At 36.0% G+C, this 23380-nt stretch overlaps 1 protein-coding gene across 2 annotated transcripts in view; it reads left to right on the forward strand.

Moving 5' to 3' along the window:
• Positions 1-23380, forward strand: part of LOC124161028 (SET and MYND domain-containing protein 4-like) — a 41936-nt gene that overhangs the window by 13276 nt on the left and 5280 nt on the right. The window contains exons 7-14 of one of the 2 annotated variants that reach the window (XM_046537170.1): positions 209-291; positions 1631-1885; positions 7276-7349; positions 13205-13317; positions 16713-16887; positions 17153-17299; positions 18747-18900; positions 19061-19228. In XM_046537170.1, coding sequence (XP_046393126.1) covers positions 209-291; positions 1631-1885; positions 7276-7349; positions 13205-13317; positions 16713-16887; positions 17153-17299; positions 18747-18900; positions 19061-19181 — 1122 coding nt within the window. In that variant the 3' untranslated portion in view covers positions 19182-19228. Of the gene's footprint in view, positions 1-208; positions 292-1630; positions 1886-7275; positions 7350-13204; positions 13318-16712; positions 16888-17152; positions 17300-17528; positions 17994-18746; positions 18901-19060; positions 19229-23380 lie in introns of those variants that run through there. The other variant, XM_046537171.1, reaches the window with a different exon arrangement.

Raw genomic sequence — 23380 nt, forward strand, 5'->3', positions numbered from 1 at the left:
CTACTCATGCTTCTCCCACAAAAGTATTTTTTAGGCGTGTGAATATACTACTTTTTCCTGATAAACTGAGGATTCGGAAACCTATTTTAGCTAATTTTTAATAATATGTGATAGTAAAAAGTACTAAATTATAGGAATCGTGAATATTTTCTCCTTGTTATTACATATGAAGCAATAAATTTTATGCTGAAATCAATGTCATTTTCAGGCAGCTGTCCTCTTATCTTACTTCTTGACTGAAAATTCCAAATGGAAAGCAACCTATGAGCCACTCTTTGGTGTTCCTCGTTGGTGAGATAATTATATTTTTTTGCATGTTACTTTTTCATTGCTTATTAGGTGGATTTATTCAATTAAAATCAATTAGGACTAATGAAGAATGTGTAACTAATTTATAATTTTACAGTAAAACCTCTTTACATCGTAATGGAGGGGACCAAAATTTGGGCAATTTGATGTATGGAGGTTCACCATAGAGAGGTTTTAGTGATAGGCACCATTTTTTCATATTCTTCGGAAATGAAAGGCACTACTGTCTTTTAAACCATTATATTTATGTGTTTAAACAAACATGCATGCATTAGTGAACATATATTTATTATTTAATAATTACAGAGAGGGAGTGCTATCGCATGATTTTTACCATGATTCGAGAGAAAACGATGTGATCTCTCTCAATTCGACAGTCACTTAAAATGAGTAGGATAGTTGGATTCTTCTTTTCTTATTTTCTGTTAGGTATGCTCTCATATGGAACAAAATGGCCGGAACTTATGACTAACGTGAAAATTACAGCATATTAAAGGTATATGTATGTATAAGAAAAAAAAGAGTGAAACATTTATTGCTGAAAATGTCATTTCATATACGTAATTACGGCTGCATTAATGGTCTCTTGGTGTCTTGGTACGATTTACGGAGGTAGTTAGGCTGTTCAGGAGTATCTCCTTGATATGATAAGTGTAGCAGTTTTACTATATAAAGAGGTTCACTACAAAGAGGTTTGCCTATAAATTTACATGTAAATCAGACGGGATCATAGGGGAGGTATGAAGTATGGAGGTTTACGCTGTAAAGAGGTTCACTACATAGAGGTTTTACTGTAAATGTATCATTCCACCTCAATTAACAAGTATGTAATTGACTCTTAAGATCTCAGATTTTGATCAGGATTGGTACATACATTGAAGTAAAATTATCTCAAAATAAATACCCCTTTACCATATTGCTGCATTTTATTTGTACTATAATATTTTCTCCCATTTGTCAGTAGTGTCTTGAATTATATAGTTTATTTGATATGTGCTTCTTTAAATCATCTCATTTTTGCTAGTACATAATCTCAATGAATTCAGCACCCTTCCCTTGGATATAATCCGTATTGATGCCGTCATTAGGAATAGTTAAATTTATGGTTTTAAATTGGATACTTAGGTATGGGATAAGTGGATAATAATGTATTAATTTTGATTTTCATTTCCACCAGATACTACATTTGATATTGTAAAATCAGACCTTGGACTAAAAAAAACTCCTCCCTCTGTTAAATTTCTCAAGACGATTTGAAATTCCTTTTTGATATGTGTATTTGCCATTTAAAAAATTTTTCATCTTCTTGTCTCATTTCCAGGCCTGAAAAGTTATTGGAGCCTTTAGCCACAGTTGCCTTAAAACATCTTGCCCAGTCTGCTGCTAATAACTTTTTGGTTCGAGATTTATGGTCTGATGAGGATTTACTCCATTACTTAGGATGGAAAAATCAGAAGATTGATAAAGATAACAGAGTTGTCAAAATTGATGATGATTGGCATGATGTTGTGGCTTCAGCAGTTTATGTCTCATCATCTATGCTGAATCATTCATGTAAGCCGAACTGTACTCATAGGTGAGTATCTTGATGATAGAGTTCTTTTGTGTTAAAAAAAATTGATCACCTTGAATGAAAATGTAAATTTACTGTTAAACTTAGGGCTTAACAACATTTTGTGCCCTAATCTATCTTAATTGTTTTTTTAAACAAAGGTACACATAAACGCTAGGGAATTTTCTACTGCATGAACTTATTTCATCGATGAAACAGCTATTCATGCTGTTTCATCAATGAATTAGTATGGTATTCATTCAATTGAATCAAACCCACGTAGGGTCAATCTCCAAAAACACACATTTTCTACAGGAAAAATTTAAATAATTAATTTTTGTTTTTTGTGAATCAAAATTGTGTAATTACAGTTTGTCAATCACACAATCTAATGACGTAAGTGGCAGAGATTGTTAGTAATATTTACACTTTTTTTTATTTTTACTTTTGTGCTGTCTACGGACACGATGTACACCCATGCCTCGTATAGCGCAAGGGATGCGTTCCTCGGGCTCTTTGCACTGTACGAATTTGCGTTATACGAGAGCGTTTTTAACATTGGGAAGATAGGGATGCATTCCTGGTAGCATAGGTGTAGGGTATCTAATTTCCTCTAAACCATATTCATATATGTCCACGGACACAGCAGAAGAGGAATATTGTGTTTACTCACGAGAAATTTTTTTAAATTTGTCCCTTTTTTAAAATGCCCGTTACCATCTGCCATGTTCATGGACTGCAGATTTCACGAACATAATGTCCACAGACATGGTGTGCACGGACATGACGATTTCCTCTAAATTAAGTTATAGCTTGGACTTTATATAAGTTAGAGCACTGTCCTTACTTCATTGAAATTGCATTTAATAGCTGAAAAAGATATCTCAATTGTAATTAATAAAAGATTTTACTTTAACTAATTTTTACCTGTCCACGGACATGACTGATGATCTTGGCTCTTTCAAAAAACTGTACCAAAATTTTTCTTCCAGCATTAGAACATTCACTAAGCCAAGTATAAACTCAAACAACCCAATATAGCTGACAATACTTTCTCTACACACCGGTTGTTCAGGGCTGCCACCATATCCCATGAATAATTCCCCATTTTTCCTGTGTCCACGGACATTGCTTTTTTCTGTAGGACAAATGTTTTTTATATTATAATAAATATTATAGAATAAAGTAACCTAAAATGACTATTTTGGAATGTTTATATTGTTGTTACTTGTTTAATCATAAATTTTTTAATAAATTATTCAGTAAAGGTTTTTAATCAATTAACACCTCTTCGAAAATTACGTGGGACTATCCACGGACATGACGAATCATAGTCTGTGGACATTAAATTTGGGGAATATAATTTTTTCTTACTTTTTGTCACTAAAATTAGTAGAAGGGTACATATAATAATGTGCCACTTTATTTTTGATTTACCAGTTTTGGTTTTTTTTATGACAGCCCATGGATATAACTTTGTACGATTGTGGGATAATGACCCGTGTACAGTTTAGATAAGGATTTATCAGTTGCTATTTTTATAACATGTGGATTGCTCAAATGTCTTGTCTCTTTTACTTTTCTAATGACAAAAGTTGTGTAGAAAAATGGATTGTTTCAACAATTGGAAATATTGCATACTGCATAGTAGGGTGGGCCGAAAAAAGGTTTTTTTTCCTGATCAAATTTGCCCTATGCGGGAAAGTTGCGAAATGATATAAGGATCTCGCACACATAATTTTTTTCAAATCGGATAATATTAACCACTGCCGCCCGAGCTCTAAAGTTTAAAATTTTGCGAAAAATCAGGCTGATTTCGGAATCAAACGGCTATGAAGACGAATTTTATGAAAATATGGGATAATGGATAACAAAAAAGAGTGGATACATGTTTATAGTTTATGAAAATGAAATTTGAAGTTTTTTTTGACAAAATCTAGGGTTAAAAAAATGTCTATGAATTAACAACAAAATTAGAGTATAGACCACCCGCACAACACAACTCATTTTTGCCTACATTTCTATAACTCCATTTTGGGGGCTAAATTGCAGGTAAAATAATATTTATTTCGATTGAATTTCATTTATTATCAAATAAGTCATCACATGGTAGTAAATAATCCCACAAAAAGTAATAATAAGGTAAATTATTTGAAATTAACATCAATCATAATGACGAATAACGTACCTGTGGAGCTATTTTCAACAAGAAATTCAGCCAATGCTGAGAAAAAACAGAACCTGAACACCAAGCACTTCACTAAGTAGCTCTCTGCTAGTTTCGTAAAGAAACTACCCAGAACTCACCACGAGGAAGAGGCTACCATCGAGTTCCACCCGTGTCCCCCCACCAACCTTCTAAAGGATTACGGGAGGATTGACGCAATGGTTAGAATAGAGGGAAAGCGTACCAGGTGTGGAGTGAAGTGCGTGATATTTGTTGCACCCGAAAATTTCATGGGTAATGATTTGCCCACTTATGAAGAGATGATGAAAATGTTTTTGTACTCTCGGTACATTGAAGAAGAAAGTTAAAATACCATTATATCTCTGTCGGGAATCGCGGAGACAGTGGCTTATGCCATTGAAGGTATTTGGCATAGATCCTCTATCCCAGTGGCTGGATATAGGCAAATTGTTTGACAAATTATTCAATATCATGGAAATAATCGCAATATTCTTCGATCTGTCAACAAGAATGCTTTCATTGATCTAAAGCAAGACTTTCTTCGTCACGCACGTCAGCGTTTTGATGTTGCGGCATGTAAATTGCTTTAGTGAGACTCATTCTGTTTGTGATATTCTTTCAAAAATGCCTTGTTTAGAATGGGAATTCCCCAAGGACAGGGAATTGGCAGGAAAATGAAGATAGGCGCCATCGATATGCAGGAGACCTAAAATAGGAAGACGAGGCTTTGCAGGTTAGAAGGAACTAAGGAACACCCGAATGTTTCACCCTATTTTGTCATAACACTTCTGTTCGGAAGACTCAGGTGATGAAATGACATTGAACGGAGAGTTATGTGATGCAAGTGAAGGAGAGTATTTCATGGAAAAAGGTTAGTGTAAGTAATTTGAAATTGCCAAGATTTGCATCATCCTGTGAATAATTCTGCATGTCAAACCATACCTCTGCAGCACTTGCATCTGCGCACCTAATAGATATCGGGTTAGTTACTCAAGGAGTCAATGTACTTATTGTTGACAAGAACAAAGTTAGAAGGGAAAGAGAAAGATTGCTCACGTCTCTTCGGAGGAATGTGGGAACTGTTAAACTGCAAGCTCTTTACTTCGACGAGAGGAAAGACTCTGCTTTCGTTTATAGTCAATCAAAGTGAAAAACAATAGGTGAGGAGCATGTAACTCTCGTTAAAGAGCCCGGTTCACGCTACTTATGGCATGTCACCCCATGTGTCAGCAAAGCTATTGGCCTCTAAGATTCCATAACGAATTTTCTAGGGGAGGAAATGAGCATTATCGATGGACTACAAGCAATTGTGTACGATGGAACTGAGGCTAACACCGGAAGCCATGCTGGAGTAATCAGGAGAATGGAAATGGCCCTAAGAAGACCTTTGCATTGGTTTGTTTGCCTGCTTCATTGCAATGAACTATCGTTCAGAACCGTCAAAAGAACTGATGACCCTGGCAAAATTTGTTATCGAAGTTTACGCTCCAATGCGGTTTTCAACAAAATTGAGACAATATTGAACAGAAGTCCCGAAGTATATTATAAACATGATTCTTCTTATGAAATATATAAATAGAGACATCAAATTACGCCGCTACTCTATGATTCAGGGAAATGTAATTTTGCTCACCCAGAGAATATTCTGCTTGCAATGATAGCCGATGAACGCAGACAAATTCGTGCAATGGCCATCACAAATACATTGAAATCGAGAGAAACTCAGCAGGAGGAATTGAGGAAATTCGAATTTTCCAAAGCTAACCTTCGATGGAGTGAAGAGTTCTCGGGATCGCCACCGGGTCAGGAACTCCATATCTGCTGACGTTTCGATGTCCGAATCGAACCGAACTCTTCACTCAGTCCATTCGCCGGGAAAGCACAAAATCTTTCTAAACTTCGATGCTCAAAATTATATAGACTTGGTTGACTGTGAACCAATTGAGGTAAATCAACCACCAATAGTAGCTGGGATGACAAACAAAAACTTGGAAGACCTTGTTACGGAAAGATCTGTATTAGAAGTACCTTTTCCCTGCCATACACAAGCAGTTGAAAGGATGGTACAAATGATAATGTTAGCATTAAAATCCGTGTGCAGTATAGAACGCAGGCATGGATGGGCATTATCGTGTATAAGAGACGGATAATAATAATAATAATAATAATAGAATAGAATAATTTTCTCAGAGTAATTGATGCGCTTTCACAATCGTGCCCTTCGGAAGGTTGGCTGGGGGGGACACGGGTGGAACTCGATGGTAGCCTCTTCCTCGTGGTGAGTTCTGGGTAGTTTCTTTACGAAACTAGCAGAGAGCTACTTAGTGAAGTGCTTGGTGTTCAGGTTCTGTTTTTTCTCAGCATTGGCTGAATTTCTTGTTGAAAATAGCTCCACAGGTACGTTATTCGTCATTATGATTGATGTTAATTTCAAATAATTTACCTTATTATTACTTTTTGTGGGATTATTTACTACCATGTGATGACTTATTTGATAATAAATGAAATTCAATCGAAATAAATATTATTTTACCTGCAATTTAGCCCCCAAAATGGAGTTATAGAAATGTAGGCAAAAATGAGTTGTGTTGTGCGGGTGGTCTATACTATAATTTTGTTGTTAATTCATAGACATTTTTTTAACCCTAGATTTTGTCAAAAAAACTTCAAATTTCATTTTCATAAACTATAAACATGTATCCACTCTTTTTTGTTATCCATTATCCCATATTTTCATAAAATTCGTCTTCATAGCCGTTTGATTCCGAAATCAGCCTGATTTTTCGCAAAATTTTAAACTTTAGAGCTCGGGCGGCAGTGGTTAATATTATCCGATTTGAAAAAAATTATGTGTGCGAGATCCTTATATCATTTCGCAACTTTCCCGCGTAGGGCAAATTTGATCAGGAAAAAAAACCTTTTTTCGGCCCACCCTACTGCATAGTGCACTCATGTGCTTCTTATACATATATCTGCTTTGTTCAGTAAAAGGCCTACATTATTTAATAATTGGCTAGGGGAAATTTAAAGACAAACTAAGGCTGAATTTTCATCTAATGTCAATTGATAATGATGTACTATGCATGTCACTCTTTACTTCCAAATAATTAGTATTTTGTGGATATTATGTATGTAATAACTTATCTGCGTGACCAATAAAACTATTATCATTATTATTATGTATTTATCAAAATGATATTTTCAACCAATTTTTTATTCTTTTCAGTTTTTTTAAGCAATGCATAATAGCTAAGGCAAGTGAAGACATTCCAGAAGGGAAAGAGGTGTGCATCCATTATGGTAAGTTTGTCTTTTTTCTTAATTTTTCATTACCTTTAGACACTTGCTTATATGACCAATACAATATCCAAGGCATGGATTTGATTGAATCTCAAATCTAACAGGTGTATTTCAAATTTAAGGATTTCATTATTTTTCATTAAATCTTTGAAATTTTGCTCCATCTATAATTTAATTTTATCTTTACATTTCCCCTTACACATCCTATGTGATGTTTATGCATGATGATACCATCTGAGGCTGCAAAAAATAGTGAATTTGGTCTCTTTTCATAGCTGAGGTCATGATCAGCGGAGGCTTTTTCTATTTTCCATCACTGTTGGTTCTCTCTTTCTCTTGCTCTGGGTGTGATTCTCAGCCTCCCTTTTCTTATGTCTTTTGGGTGGAGGATAATTAGTGTGGTAGCCTTGAGAGTAGGACAAAGGTTTGAAGAAGGGAAAAGGAAGAAGGTAGGATGGTTGAAGTAAGTTTTGCCACCAACCAAAGGATCCTGGGTTCACTGTCTGGGTCTGGATACATTAAAGAAAAATCCTTGTACACTAGGGTGAACCATGGATAAGAAGTGTCCTACTAAAGTGAATGTGTAGATTTCAATAACCTTTCTTTAAGTGTGGGGTGAGCTTTACCCTCACTTTTCTAAACCAGCATTTGAGTAGAATCACTGACAAAGAACAGTGTTACGTTTTGATTTGAATGAAATTTGGCAGGCTCTTTGTTTACAGTGAGACAAATAATGCTGTTAACTTTGATGTGCCCTTGTGATCCACAAGTTGAGTTATTAGTAGGGATGGTCGGATCGGATACCTCGTATCCAAATATCCACGGATATTGCCCTTCATCAGATACATTGGATCCAAAGTCGCGGAAGGCGTCGGATCTGGATATGAAACTTCAAATTATAGCTTCAGTGAATGCAACACCCCATAAGAGTGGAAAGAGTTCCAAATCTCTCATGGAATGCGCCGTTGCACTGCGATGCTTGTCCTACTCATGAACCATTTTTTGAAAGCTCTAGCAGAATTTCAGCTGTGGAAAATAAAAATGGCAAAATAGACTTGCACATAGTGTGACTCTTCCAAAAAGATTGAACAATCATCGGGGGAATCTCAGCGTCATTGTTTGAAACAGTTGTTTCTTACAAAAGTTTGAAATTTTTGTTTCATGGTTTTTGTCTCCATGCTTCATGAAAATGTTTGAAACACTTTCGACCTTGATCACTACTCGCCTATGTACGTTCTGGTTCTTGGGGCCAGTCTTTCTCGTGATGTCTTGTGCAAAGGATGTTGTTCTAGCTGCAGCAGCGTGTGTCATCTTCTCAAAGCAGCATAGGCCAAGATGTTACTGGGTTACGTCTCTGCAATCCAGAGCTGCCTACAGTGGGAATGACCTGTTGGACGATTTAAATAGAGACGATATCGACCCTCTATTGAGGACGGACGGAAGCTTCAAAAACTTCATAAGAATTTCTAGTGAGGATTTTGAATGCATAATTTTAATGATTGGTCAGAAAATTTCCAAAATGGATACAAATTACCGAAAGGCTATTTCTGTAACAGAAAAACTTGCTGTAACCTTGCGCTTTTCAGCTGCTGGAGATTCTGGGGTAGTGGAGGAAATGTTTCTGTTTCATGTTTCAACGGCACACAGTTGCCAAAACAAGCGTTTCAAACAAAAGTTTGCAACACCCTTTGATCTTTACCAACTTCAGGTGGAAACAATTTGTGTTTCAAACACTGAAAAACTGTTTGCAATAGCGAAATGTTTCGTCTACTAATGTGTGCTTTTTGAGATGTTTGTAATATTTGCTTGAAACACGTGTTTCAAACTCCGGTGTAAACGTGGCTTAAGAAAAATATCAAGTTACTAAATAACAATTGTAGCTTTTTTCATCCCTACCCCGTCTCTTGAACTGACCTTTGGCCTACCTGCTTCAATTCTCCGTTTCTGGAGGACAAATTTTAGGTGAGTGACTAACTGGACCCGAAGATGTCTTGATAGCTTCAGCAATTAGATGACATGCACGAGATTTAAAAAAATAATGAGACCAAATGCGCGCATTTCTGATGATATTTCTGTTTTTTTTCAGCTCTATTTGATTGCTACTAAGTTTTCTATTTACTATTAGACTATACTAATATGCAAAATTGTCCAAACAGCACAATTTTCAAAATAACAAGCATAGCATTAATCCCTCAAACAAGTAGAGACAGACTGGATACACCCACTGCATTTATCACATAGCTCGCCCGGCTTCGCTTTGAAGGCAACGACATCACTAAAGCAAAATCGGACTTGTTTGTCCTTGACTCCCTCACTCGTAGCCTTATTGGTTGAAAGACGGAGGGAGCGCGCTCCTTCCCCTACACCTATGCGCTTCTGCTGCCAACCCCTTCCTTTAGCTTAGCGGTCATCTAGTTGCTCCCGCACCTCATCGCACGTGTGATGTAAATGCTGTTTTAAACACTGTTAATTGTTCTGCTGATGCCGCAGTTGCAATTTAATTTAATGATATACTGATAAAAATGTCTTGCAATGAGTAGAAACATTTCTATGGAGATAAGGAGAACTATGTATGTGCACTGTGGCGTGAAACTATCGCGAGGAAGTGCTAAATCCAACTCACTACAACTGAAGCATTTTCGGATGAATCCCAAGTCAGTATGCGATGAGAAAGTGACAACATTCATGGGAAACGTGTGTGAGGAAAATTTGAATTCAGTCGATGGCAGTGGGGTAGCCAGGAATTTTGTTTGGGGTCTCCAAAACCAGGGGGGAAATTTTTCTAACAACAGAGTACCTACTAAGCTGGCGGTTTTAAACTAATTTTAACACTTTTCATAATCGAAAAAATTCATTTTTCAAATAAATCTTTTGTAAATTCATGATTTTTCAACACTTTGTTTTCTTTTATGAAGAAAAGTAATTGTACTTTCATCTTTCTGGGGGAGGTGGAGTGGGGTCCAGACCCCCCCGGACCTCCCCCGTATTAACAACAGGGTACTAAGCTAAGGATTTAAACTAATTTGAACACTTTTCATATTCGAAAGAAGCTTTATAAATGCGCAATATTGCTTTGACGCTCTCCATTTTCACAGCAATTGATCACTTTAAATTTCTCTTCTTTTTCGTGATAGCTTCCTGATTTTTCTACCCGCATTCCTATTTTTTTCATTGTTCTCTTGTAAGTTTTCCTGGATATCACACAATTACTTATACCACTATTTTATATATAATTTGTGTGATATCCAGGAAAACTTATAATGGAATACCACAAAGTAAATCAAGAGTCAGTGAATATAGTTCTCTTGGTTTGTACTCCTTTTGGCTCTATCGAAATCGCCCTCTACTGCTGCACTGTATTCCTGAGACGCAGAGGGCCTAAGACTGCTGCGAGGGAATGAAGCCATTGTGTTTGAGACTCTCTAGCGGACCCTTCTACGTGTTGATGGTATTCATACGGAACTCGGGCACCGCTCCATTTCTCCCCCGTGAATACCGATGACCTTGAAGGCTTGAGGCGTTGACCCTTTACATTGAAGTCAATTCGCCCAATAACCTATGATGGCAAAAATTACGTCTCAAACAGTATTGCTTTCAAAAATCTCATTTCCACTAGCTCCACGCTTAATTAATGAGCTAAATTCACTAATGTCATTCTTTAAAGGAGGCGAGATAAATGACTTAGGTAGGCCGGCTATATGGACCGCATGACGAGTAATGCTTTTGGTCATTACGCAACGATGAATTTCGATTAATATGTGAACAAAGAAGAAGATTTGAGGTAAGCAATAGTATTAATTTGCGTAAAATGATAGCAGTTTCGTGTTTACTTAGCGCAAGTTCACATTTTATTAAGAGAGAGTTAAAGGTATTTGATTAGGCTCTACAGCGTTGGGATATTTCCCTGAGGAACGAATTTGCACTATATCGACATAGCGCTAGGTCAGACATGGGTGTACCGTGGGTGGAGGCAGAAATCTAAGTCTCCATTGCATTTTTCCAACTATTTCCTTGCTTAAAATGCTTAAATAACCTTAAAAATACGTCGTGTTTGGTCTCATTCTTTTTTAAATGACGTGCACATTACTGATATTTCAGTCTAATAAAATAATAATGCCAATTGCCGAAAGTCATTTTTAGACACCTTTTGATCTATTAGATGACTCATGCTTCAGTTGACCTCCAGAAATGGGGAACTTTGAAGGGGTAAGATGAAAAAGGTCAGCGGGCGAGAAAGGGGGAGGCGTGAAAAAAGGTTTATTTTGTTCTCGTGAAACTTTAAAAATGGTGTACTATGCTAAAATCCATTCTCATATTTCTTATGGCATTGTTTTTGGAAAACTCACCTGTGGCTAAAACAGCTTTTTCAGCCCAAAAACAAGCTATTAAAGCTATGTACCATGTCCCTATTTGCACACCAGGTAAAATCTTCTTTGCTAAATCCAAAATCCTCACCCTCCCTTCTTTGTATATCCTTACATGTGCCTGCTTTTTTAAAGCAAACCCTTCCCAATTTCTTCCAAATTCTACCTACCATGAATACCTCACCCGCTCAAGAAATAACGTCCACTCCTACCAGTATTCCAGCTCTCTCTGTCTGAAAGGTCCAATCACTCTGCCTCAATCCTTTACCGTAAAATTCCCTAAGAAATAAAAAATAGCTACTCACTTTCCGTATTTAAAAAGAAACTAAAACTTCTCCTTGCTGATAAATGCTACTACAGTGTTTTTATGAATATATGGAGGATACATCGTAAGGTAATTTCCTAGAGGGCAACTGGAATGCCTATTTTTTCCATGCTTCTGTTAGTATTTGTTAACCCTCTGGACTCTGTTTTAATGACGTACGTATCATATTTAAATGATTATCTTGGGAATCCCCAAGAACCTGGTAATTTCAATTTTCATTTATGAATGTCATTGTATGTAAATTTTATATTGACTTTAGCCTTGCAGATGTCTGTACTGCCAATTGTGAAATAAATTTATTATTATTATGTGTATAATCACTTGAATGAAAAGTTTCTTTTACTCTGCCTGTGACTTGATTATTTTTTATCACAATAAAAGTAAAGGCAACTTTACAGTAAAGTTGTAAGCTATAAATTATAAAAATAAAGGGAAGTCAAGATTTCTTTTGTGCCCCCCCCCCCCCCCCTTGAGTGTTTTCTATATCTGCTACTGACCTTGCATCCCTAATAATGTACGCATTGTGAGCTTACCAACCAAAGTGAAAGGACCGAGGTAAAACAAGCTTTCTTAGAAGTAGAATTTTTCTTAGGAAGAAGTATGAAGAATATTTTTTGATAGGAAATGGTTTTCTTATACTTTGCAATCGATTTCATAAAATTTGTTTCAAATTTACTGGTCACATTGTATTTTATCATTTTTTTACATAATATTTGGGAATGAAATAAGGTTTAATGGATTATTGTCATGTTTCTCTGTAGTTATATTTTTGGTCTCATATTTTGTCCCTCCTGACTCTAATACACGTCTTGCTAATGGTCATATGTATAGTTTAAAAACAAGTCAACCTGAATCATGTCTCATGTAGTCAAAAACTCAAGTACTCCAGGGTGATAAGTAAAGTACACTTAGTTCATATTTGCATTTATTACTGGACATACATCTCTAACCAAAAGTTGCCTTCTATAAATTGCTGACTTACAATTATGTTCTCCTATTGTGGATTAATTTGTTAATGTGGCAGTAATTTGTCCTGGTATCAGTCCAGAAATGAAATGGAAATTTTTCTCTGTGGAACTTACTACAGCAAGTCAAGCATTGCAGCGTATAGAGTACGGAATGTCCAAAAGAAGTTGTAAAAACAACTGGTACTTTTATTTTTTCAGGGCAAGTTTACACCAGGAAGAGTAGACAAGAGAGGAGGAAATTCTTAAGAGACAATTGTTTCTTTGATTGTGAATGTGAAGCATGCATTGATCCTGTGCAATACAATGCTTGGGTAAGTTTATCATCTTGTGTTAAGTTATTAGTATTAATTTATTGGATTGTAAGAAAACTCCACTGAAGAATATGTAAGTGAAGGGGTTTAGGATTTAGCCCTTGTTTAAATAGCCATGCATCTATGGCTACATGATGTGTGATGGCTTGATCATGTTGATTACCTTCAAGGGAGCTCCATGCCAATGGCGCAGCGAGCTCTGGGGGGGGTTTTAGGGGTTAAAACCCCCCCCAGAGCTCAGAGAAATTTTTAAGTTGAACCCATTTTACATAATTGGATTGATATTACTAATAGAAAAGTGTAAGGATGAATAAAATATCCCTCAGAAAGCCGTAAAACTCACCATTTTGAACCATTTATCTTTAAAATTCCGCAATTTATTAATCTCGCACGTACCACTTATCCTGGTGGGTATACCATACCCCCACGCACCCCGGTGTTAGTTGCACCTAAATCCCCCCCCAACCTTAATTCCTAGCTGCGCCCCTGCTCCATGCTACCAGTCTCAATACGTTGCAGACTCTTAAAGCTGCACAATCTTGCCTTGTGATCATGGAACTGTATCCTGCAGCACTTGAGTAACGAGATCTTGTGTAACTGTAGTGTCTTACATTGTAATGTTCATCATTGCACATTGGTTTGATGGATGCTTGCAAACCACTCCTCTGGATCCATTACACCTCTGTGTATCATGCAGCCAAGGATGCATAGTTTTTGGAAACCAGGGTTGGGTAGTGACAAAATGAAAATTTGGTCTATGTTAGCACATATCTGTGAAAAAATTATTCTCGCCTCAATCACTGCCATTTCCTAATTTTTTCCCATCCTACTCATTCTTTTTGAGCCTCATTACTGATAAATTACTCCCATGAAATTAACAGGGATATGATCTCTAACCTATCTATCTCTAATTTGATCAGATATGTTCAATCAAATCTTTGAATCTCTGTCCCATCTTTGCTCAGCGGTATCATCTCTTGAAGCATTTTTAATGAAAGAAACACATGTTTGTATTTGAACCAATTTCCTTCATTGAGTTTCAATAACTTACCCTAATTAGGACGCTCTTATTAGGTCATATGTATCAAATCTCAGACCCTAATCCTTGTTATTTTTTACTAGATCTTAACCATATCTCTTTCATTTAATTTACCTAATTCTTATTTTCCTTTTATGGTAATTGAAAAAAATAATGCTTCCTGCCTTATGAATTGTCTCTTTCATTCTAGTTAGTGCTATTTTTCATATCTTGCATTAAAATCTCCACCACTTTCATCTAGCACTTGTGCAACAAATTTCCACTGAATGGATAATTTTGATTCTGAAATCCATGAATGTAATGGATTTGACTGACTCTTCAAATGCATAATTTCTCCATTTATAGAATTTTTTTGGAAACAAGGGTTTTATTTGTGTAATGAAAAAATGAAAATTTCTTCTATGTTGGCATATAGCCATTAAAAAATTCTTCTTCTTCACTTGTACCACAATCACTGCCATTTACTAATTTTTCCCTGTCCTACTCATTCTTGTTAAGCCACCTTACCAATATAATATGTACTTCAGTTAAATTAACATGGATATGTTCTCTTATTTATCTATATTCAGATTGATAATATGTATAAATGCCATTAGAAATTTTTTGGGTGTATACATATAAACCAATATACGAGGGTCACTCCATAACTAATGTATCCAAATTTCCTGACACCACAACCTTTATTCCTGGCACTTACAATATTTATAGTATGTTAACTTATCCTTGAGGAACACCATGTCACTTTTCTACATAATAAATGTCCTTTTCAATAGCCTTACACCGCCTTAGAACTAAGGCGTGTATTCCTGTTCCGGAAAAGTTTGAACAATGAGCAGTGCTTGTGCAGCATGTGGTCTACCGCTGCATCCACAATCTTTAATATTGGCATGCCCCTTCTCACCAGATACTCGTTGTGCCCACTGACTAACGGTACTACTATTGGCATCATCATCTCTATGCACCTTCTTCAACCTTTCGTGAATGTTTCCAACCGTCTCATCTCATGACAAAGAAACTCAATTACAGTGTGTTGCTTTTGATGGAGATCAACTGCATCTGCCATCTTATAGAACTGCTGCTAACACACCATGATCGGTATTGCATTCAAATAAATTTTAATGGAAGCAGGGAGGATGCTTCTATGCACTCTATTAATTAGAAGTACGTAAAGTTACAAATGTGGTGTCAGGAACTTGGTGTGCATAAGTTTTGGAGTGCCCCTCCTATAAACACCATAAGTGAGTCTTGTGGTGTTTATATGATGGTGTATATGTACATATTTCTGAGTAAAGAGTTAAATGAGTCAACTCATACTTGAAAAACTCTCCAATTTTGCTGTTTTTTTTATTATTGGTGGAGATATTTCTTCTCCCTCCCAGGGTGTATCGTCACATATCATCTAAACTTAGTCCGCAATAGGGTAGTTTCCTTCATCAAAGAAAACGAAAGGCATTGATTGCGATTCGTTACCCACCATTAGTGTATTCATAATACACAAATTATTTGGTTTTAGAAATACTGGTTTAGACGAATGGAAATGGTCAATTTTAACCGCATTTGAAAAAGACCAGATTGGCGCCCGTGCGATGTCACTCCACGGGGACCTAGTTTCCATACGAGTGGATAGGAGTTTTACATCGCCTGAGGTTAACAATGCATGCATGAGGCACAGAGCTCAGGGAAACATGTCTTAATAATCACCTATTAAAACTGGCTAAGTTCGGAAAGTTTTCTTCGTTTGATAAGGTATTAATAAACCTTTTTTAAGCCAAGCGCTACCATCCAGCAAGGTATCTGAGCTATCCGCGACGTATCAGCGCTAAGCCTCACCTCAAGGTCACCTCACCGGGCGGGAGGGGGAACCAGAAATACGACGTACGGAGATATTTCCCGGCATTCATACTTAAGCGTCGCGTTTTTGCGCGCTTGAAAATTTTCACTTTTCATTTAATCGCGAAAAATAGATGTTGTCATTTAAAAATCTAAGAGAGTGAAATATGTACTCCAGGAGTCATAATCTTTCGATTTAGGCAATAAAAAAATAATAGGAAACCACCCTCTTTAGATTGCGCTGGCTGCATGAGGAATTGTGCTCTCACTACCACATATTTTTAATTTTATTTATTTGTCAATATTTATACTCCACGTGTACATCATCAGCATGGAAGATAATGTACATTAATATGCTTTGTATGTAAAATACGTTCTGAATTCTGTTTTCCCCTGTAATTGGTTGAGAATAAAAATTGCTTGGTCACTTTCATTGGGAGATGCGTGCTTTGGGAAGATTTCAGGAAAGGAATTTGGAAACCTTGGCAAAATTTTTGAAACTGACTTTTTTGTGCATCATTTACAGAAATCAAGAGCTTATTCATGTCCAGAGTGTGCTGGGCCATTTGTTTTAAGCGAAGAAATGTCAGAAGATGATGATGCTGCTTCTGACTTGTTTTGTTTGGACTGCAAGAAAAAAGCAAACATGCAGAAGGAGTTAGACTATGGGGTAGACCTTGGGCATGTGGAATATTGTATTGGTAAGTATTATTCTTGGATTAGTGCCTAGTAATGCAAAAAATATCTGGTAGATTTTTTAATTATAAGTTATATAATTTATAACCCAAATGATTCTTGAATGAAAGATCCTTTGCAAATTTCACTTAGATACTTTATTAAAGACACAATGTGTTTTGATGGTGTTACCTCTTCATCAGGTGTTTCCTTTAGTAAAACTGTGGAAAATGAGGTTGTGGTTTATGATGTAATCAACTCAGAAAAGTGTTGTGTGCTCTTCTTTTATAGGAATGGAAGACTTAAGATGCAATCAACTAGATAAAGCTGTGATACATTTTCGGAAATGCCTTGAAATACTACAGAAATGTTATTACCATGAAAATCTTGCTATTTCTCAGCTAATGGACAAAATATCATTTTGCTATGCATCCCAAGGTACTAATTATTGATTTGAGTAGTTTGTTGTCTTCATAAGAGAATGGTTTTGCTCCTACACATTGGTGTTTACTTATACATATATTAAAAGTCAGAAGGAGGCCTTTAGAACCAAATAGTTAAAAATTGGTTTGTGTAATGCATATTAGCAAAAATTATCAATTTATTTTGATTGTGCTCCCCATTAATGTAACCCTAAAGGAAAAAGATCAATCTGATTATTTCTTAGGTTGTTGTCGTCCAGAGCATTCTGGCTGAATATGTGCTCTCAGTGAGACTAGTTGGCCATTTGTCTGAGTGGAAGAAACCTTGATGTCACAGAATGATATGATGTGACGGGTAAACATACCTAATTTGTGAATTAAAAAACTTTCACCTATGTAAAGTCAAGTCAAGTACATACAAATGTACACACAATGAGTTTTATATGTGAAATTTACAAAGTTTTTTATTCAATATGAAGAAATTTCATGAAGTCACGCCTCAAAACTATATATGTCATACCTAACTTATCAAATCCTAATGTGGCAACTGAGCTTCACAGTCAGCAGAATGAGAAGTGCTTCCTCAGAGCACTCCAAAATCTTTACCTAAGTGCGTGCAGCTCCAGAGCCAATCCATTTGCTGAATGAACCCATTGTTGCACCTCTCTGTATGACTTTCTGCCAAGATTTCTTTATTCTTATTCACTCCTTTTTTCACCTATTATGTAATTATGTACTCTGTTCATATAATTTAATGTTTGTCTAAGGAAGTCCATGGACTATAAAAAAACAACTTGAATAATGCCACATTTTCTTGTAAATATTAAAATCCACGGTAATACTACCTGCTATGTAGTCAATTATATAAATATTTTGGGCATAGTAATCGTGATATATCAATTAGAGGCTGTCTGTTTCCTTTGATCAATCTTCAATATATTTGATAGCTGTGTTGGTTCAGCAATCGATTGCACACCCATGACATTTCTGTGCTCGACCCCCTGGAATTAAATGACTTGAGCCTTGAAGACCTGGAATTGCGCTTAAATTTTGTACTCTTGACTTCAATGGACTCAATCTAATTAATGCACATGTAGCAGGACACAATTACTGATGATTGATGTCTTATTGTTTCAAACATAAAATTTTAGATTAGGGAGACAAGAACTTCATTTATTCAAGTAAATTTATGAATTATGTCCTATTTTTCCTTGCTTGGAAGTGTATACAAATACTTGAAAGTTCTGTGTGTTAATAATTGTGAGAGAAATTATAGTTTTGTGTATTCAAAGCAAATTGATCATAGTTGCTCCATTTGTGTCATTTGAATAATAATGTTGCTTATAATTTAAGATTTTCACGTGAATCCTCTGTCATAGATTTATTAGAGAGAGAAGAGGTTAAGCTTATTGTGGCAAAATCCTATGTTTAAAATATTGTTACATATTTCCTTACTTTTTCAGAGAGATATGAAGAGGCAATGGAGTATCTTTTCTCAAGCTTACAAATACTAGAAAAAAATTTTGGATCTAATAGTTTGGAAGTAGCATTCGAATTGCAAAAGTTGATTGATGTGATTGTTTCAACTATGAAGAACAAAGGCACAAGCATGATTCAGTATGTGACATATTCATCTTTTAAATATTCATACAAATCATTTCTTAACATTGTACATATTTTTACTGTTGTAAATATTAATGTAATTTGTATTTTTAATTATTTGTAATTATATGTAATCTCCAAGCAATTTTATTAACCTTTTACTCTCTCTCTATAGGCAAAGACAAGAACTATGCCTGGGATATGTCAATCGAGCATTAGCAATATTTCTCCTTCATGGTGGTCCATGGTTTCGTGCAGTAAGAGATCTACAAATTCTTAAGTTGGGAATGAGTTAATAGTGCTCCTATCCTTTCATAGGAAAGTTAATGTGCCTATACATTAGGTAAGCCACTTTAGTTGGTTATTTATTGATTAAATATACCTACTTTCATCTCCTATGGATATCATATAATGTGTATTTTTGCTGTACTTAATCTCTTCTCTTTGGTGTATTAAATTTGTATTTTTAACTGTATTCTCGAGCCTTGTCCAGAAAAAGAGATAGAGTCCCAAGGATTTTTATGTTCATCAAATTTGTGTCATTCAAGATCATTTTAGCAAAGAGAAGATAGGGATTTGTACCCAATAGCATGTAAGTTTTAATTTCAATTTTTCCAGAAACAACATGTGTTCTGATCGATAGCTTTAGAAATTCTTGTTAGGTATCATGCATCTTCTTCATTACAAATATCTTTATTTATTAAATTCTTTCCTTTTGTTGAGTTTCCATAATCCTTTAGCATGAGTTAGATTACCTCTGTGACTAATATTGGCATAGTTGAGGGGAAAGGTATTGGGATGAGGGTATAAGGTGTAGTGGCATATGGTCATTGGGTTTCTCTGCATTAGAAGATTATTGATTGATTGAAGATGATTGGTTTCCGGGTTAATTCCACGTCGACTCATTTTTGGCGGACGACAGTTTTGGGTCTGTTCCAGCTTCCCGTCTTCAGGTCCAAATGATCTGCAGAGCTGCAATTCTTTATATAGATTAGGCTAGTCAGGCGCATGCTGATTTGCTTGGTTTGAATTCCATTGTTGGAAGAGCCTTATGAATGATGTAGCTAAAGGATAGCCGTCCTTCCTATTGAAGTTATTTTCATGATTCGCAATTTTTATCGCCTCCCTTATCAGCCGAGGGAAATATTTAATTCTCTCTGGCGATGATTTTTGATTCTTGGAATAGAATGACATTCCCACGTTCGGACCATGCATGCTCCGAAACCGCAGAAAGGCGAAAATTTTTCTTTTCGTAAAATTTCCTAAATGGAACGTTTACAAGGGATGTTTTTTTTTCAACCTCCGCTTGATTCGCACAGCTATCAAAAGTGCGACAGGTGGTTGTAATGCACAGTACACTTCTTTGCACATCTCCCCACCTCACTATCTGTCATTGTCTAGGTCAAGATGTCATTCTGTGTTGAGCCACAGGCCCATAAACATGGCTACCTTAATTGATTCTCTCGCCAAGTGTGAATTGGGAAGTGTTATTCGTTTTCTTCAAGCAGAAGGGAATTGTGCTGCAGTAATTCACCAAAGAATGTTCCGTGTGCATGGAGAAAACTGTTTAAGTGATGGAATGGTGTGTGAGTGGTGCCGGAAATTTAAAGATGGCCGAACTGATGTGTATGATGGTGGGGGGCAAGGATGCAAGAGTGCCGCCACAGAAGATATTGTGCAACGAGTTGAGAAAGTGGTTAGAGAAAAGTGTAGATTCTCAATTAATGATTTATCAATACAATTTCCTAAAATTGCAAGTATTCTCTGTACTCAATTATTGGCTATTCTTGGACTACAGAAAAATTTGTGCCCGCTGGGTTCCGAAACAACTGACTGACATCCACAAAACTCGTCGAATGGCTTCAGCTTTGTCATATCTTGAGCATTATCATAAAAAAGGAAAGGATTTCCTTAAATGAATTGTAGCCAGAGATGAAACTTGGAATCAATATTACACTCCCGAAACAAAGTGACAATCACAACAATGGATGCACGCATGTTCTCCAAAGAGACCTATGAAATTCAAACAAACCTTTAATAAATGAAAGGTAATGGCTACCATATTTGGGATGAAAAAGGCGTCCTTCTTGTTGAGTTCATGCCACAAGGGACCACAATTAATGCAGCTGCTTATTGTGAAACTGTTACATGTTTGCAAAGAGCAATTCAAAACAAAAGAAGAGGAATGTTGACTTCAGGAATTGTTCTCATTCATTACAACGCCCGTCCTCACAGTGCTGCTGCAACCCAGCAAATCCTTCATCAATTTCAATGGGATATTTTGGATCACCCACCATATAGTCCTGACCTAGCACCGATTGAATTTCACCTTTTTCCTGATCTCAAGAAATGGCTGGGCAGGCAGTGGTTTGAAACTAACGAGGACCTTCAAGACAAGGTGATAGCTTATTTCAGTTCGTTGGCGGCAACATTTTGTGAAGAGGGAATGGAAAGCTTGTTCACAGAAATGACAAGTGCCTCAATCTTTACGGCGACTATGTCAAAAAGTAACCATGAGTGTACATTACTTTTGGTAATAAATTCATTCTTTTATGTGTACTGCTCTTATTTTAATTAGGTACTCACTGGAGGTTGAAAAAATGTATCTCCTACTTATTGCTTGCAGTGGCTGGTTTACATTTGATGTCAGTAACAGGAAAGCTAAGTCTCAAAATTTTTCATGGCATGAGTGCATTACTTGATAGGAGAAGTGATAAGGAGTATTATCTCTTTGCTTACCTCTTTATCCACTCATTACACAGATCTTGTTGTTTCCTACGTACACTAATGTGTGTTAACTGTTGTAATTTAAATTTCATGGGATAGTTTATGGTTTTAAAAATCTGGTCAGTAAATTGCCTCTTTATTTAAATTTCCTAGCCATCATGAAACATGTATGCATTTGTGATACGGGACTCATCCCTCTTAGTCTATCTCCTCTTTACTTTCCCGAACAGCGGTAGATTCATGTAATTTGGAAAAAAATATGCTTGTGTGTATCAATTTTAACATCAATTGTGATGAATTTGTTGGTTGATATTTTTCCTTCCCATTTGCAAAGTTGAAAGTAGTATTTTCCTAATCATTAGGCGTGAAAGATAATTCCATTAAGTATTTGGCATTAAGATACTCGGAAAACCATGTTTTCGGACATTTTCATGTCAAGCTAGAATTTATTACATCGAGAGCAAATACTCTGAATATTCTGATTTTTTTCCATTATGTATGTATGTTAGATCCTTAGTGATTTGATGTGATATGATTTATTGGATTTTACATTGTAAAATATTAATCAAACAAATTCAAATATGGTACACACATGCAACAAAAAAAGAATGGGCTTATTTTGTGATTAGAAGATATCAAGGAGGTTGTAAATATGTATACTGGAGGGGGCACCACTGGTTCTGAGCATTGAGCGCAGTGTGGCAGGAATGGGTGTGCTTGGGTAGGATTATTGTGAAACTGTTAAATGTTTGCGAAGAGCAATTCAAAACAAAAGAAGAGGAATAAATTTATGTAAAGGAAAAATAAATTTAAATGTTACAATTTATTGAAAAAATAAAATATTATTTAATTCAGTACACACATAAGACAGTATGAAGAATAAATATTTTTGGTGATCATGTCAGGGACAAGAAATACCAAACCATTGATAATCCCAAATGAGTCAATACTAACTATTTGGTGAAATATTCGGCCATTATCGTTGTTACGTTAAAATAAACTGTCAAAAACAAACACAGTTAACCTTTTTTCTATCATTATGGGAACGCTTCGTGAAAATATGCCTCGCTTATCTTTTCCCAAGGAAAAATTATCATCCATCACCATGGCTGTGCAACTAGCTTAGCCAAAAATAGCATGTTACAAGTGTAAAATATCCATTCCCCTGCACTTCTACTGGTAATTAATAAGATTACAGCCAATGTAAATCTTACGATAGCGGACCGGTCACAATAATGGAATGAAGGTATGTTCACGATGATATATTATCACCACGATATGACTATGTGGACAGTTTAATGTAAACAGTAGTATGATGTACGATCGGAAAACTCCGACGACAATCAAGAAGTAATTGTTGCATTTTCATTTTATAAATCAGAGGCGATATAAGGAATTTAATGCTTCGTTATATGCATACACTGTTTGAGACTAAGCCCAAAAATTATCAAACCAAGATGGTGGAATTCTGACTGCACTTAAAACTTGAATACAGCGCCTCCAGATATTTGCAACCTCCTTGGAAGATGTTGAGGTCTTTTTTAGAGAATTTAATTGAGGTGGGTTTTTTATGGCTTATTTAGCATAGTAAGATGTGAAGAAAAATGTCACAATTTATTGCAAAAATAAAATATTATTTAATTCAGCACACATATAAGACAGTCTGAAGAATAAATATTTTTGGTGATCATGTCAGGGATATACCTGACTTTAGTGTTGATGAAGTACATGATATGAGAGACATGTATGTTTGTTACAGCCCAAGGAG

Source organism: Ischnura elegans, chromosome 6, assembly GCF_921293095.1.
Source record: "Ischnura elegans chromosome 6, ioIscEleg1.1, whole genome shotgun sequence".
NCBI lineage: Eukaryota > Metazoa > Arthropoda > Insecta > Odonata > Coenagrionidae > Ischnura > Ischnura elegans.